We start from the raw sequence: 1347 nt of genomic DNA on the forward strand, positions 1-1347 counted from the left end.
CCCCGATGCACGGCGCTGACCCCGCGTCGCCTTCTCTCCCAGCGCCCGGGAGCTCCTCGCCGCCCGCTCGCGGTCCCAGAAGCTGCCCCAGCGGTCGCATGGCCCCAAGGACTTCCTCCCCGACGGCTCCGTGGCCCAGGCCGAGCGCCTGCGCCTCTGCCGTGAGGAGCTCTGGCAGTTGCTGGCCGAGGAGCGCGTGGAGCGCCTGTGAGAGGGGAGGGCCGGGGGCGGAGGGGACGGACCTAGACTTTCTGGGTTCACCGAGACCGACTCCTCCCCGCTCTTCGCCAGGGGCAGCCTGGTGGCCGCTGAGTGGAGACCGGAAGAGGGCTTCGTGGAGTTGAAGTCTCCTGCGGTGAGCGGCGGGGCTCAGGGACAGAGGACCCACCGTCTCTGCCCTCCAAGCTGCTTTTGACACTTGCTCTGGGCCCCACACAGGGTAAATTCTGGCAGACCATGGGCTTCTCAGAGCAGGGCCGGCAGCGGCTTCACCCCGAAGAGGCCTTATATCTGATGGAGTGTGTGAGTGGGGCCCCGGGAGGCTGTGGAAGGGGTTGTGACCAAGGAATGGGAAGGACACGTTCTTATTGGAGAAAAAGCATCACCATCGAGTTTTGAGAAAACTTATAACCGGACTTCTAGAGCAGGAGACAAGAATACCATGCAGGGAGCAGGGATTTTAGTACAAATTAGTGGTGCTGCCCCCACTTTTTTGGTTGGCCATATTCTTGCTGTGATGCTGGGAGTGGGGTGGATATCAGAGCGGGGAAGTTGCCCCATTTGGCTGTGGCACTGTGGGGACGCCCCACAAGCTGAACTGTTGGCCCCACTTCCAGGGTTCTATTCAGCTCTTCCACCAAGACCTACCGCTGTCTATCCAGGAAGCCTACCAGCTGCTGCTGACCGAGGACACCATGACTTTCCTACAGTACCAGGTATCTGCCACCCTCTTCCCCCCAGGAAGAGCCACCTATCCACTGAATCAATGAGTATTGACAAGCACCTGCAAGGTGGCAGGCACAATCACATACTGGGGCTACAAGACAGAGAAGGGTTGTGCTGTCAAGTGGTGGCAATTGGATAATGGATAAGTAAGCAAGCAGATGAACTGTTGACTTCATAGAGAGCTGAGTGCTAAAAGAAAATAAAGTGGGGGAGGAGAAGCAATAGAGACTGCGATATTCCTTCAGGTGAGAGAAGATAGGGACTTAGTCTCAGTTGGGAGTGGGGTGGGGTTGCAGTGAGTAAAAAGAAATGAATGAATCTCAGAAATATTTGGGGGAGAGAATGGTAGGACTCTGCCAGTGGATTGGATGTCAGGGTTAGGGAAAGAGAAGAATCAAGGCT

General features: G+C 56.9%; 1 protein-coding gene across 1 annotated transcript in view; it reads left to right on the plus strand.

Annotated features, from left to right (window-relative positions):
- The first annotated feature begins 321 nt into the window (after positions 1 to 321).
- The window catches only part of TSEN54 (TSEN54 tRNA splicing endonuclease subunit), a 7558-nt gene continuing 6532 nt past the window's right edge, over positions 322 to 1347 (plus strand). The window contains exons 1-3 of the mRNA XM_008566075.1: positions 322 to 355; positions 439 to 522; positions 837 to 935. Coding sequence (XP_008564297.1) covers positions 457 to 522; positions 837 to 935 — 165 coding nt within the window. The 5' untranslated portion in view covers positions 322 to 355; positions 439 to 456. The remainder of the gene's footprint in view (positions 356 to 438; positions 523 to 836; positions 936 to 1347) is intronic.

Source organism: Galeopterus variegatus, unplaced genomic scaffold, assembly GCF_000696425.1.
Source record: "Galeopterus variegatus unplaced genomic scaffold, G_variegatus-3.0.2 Scaffold219, whole genome shotgun sequence".
Lineage (NCBI taxonomy): Eukaryota > Metazoa > Chordata > Mammalia > Dermoptera > Cynocephalidae > Galeopterus > Galeopterus variegatus.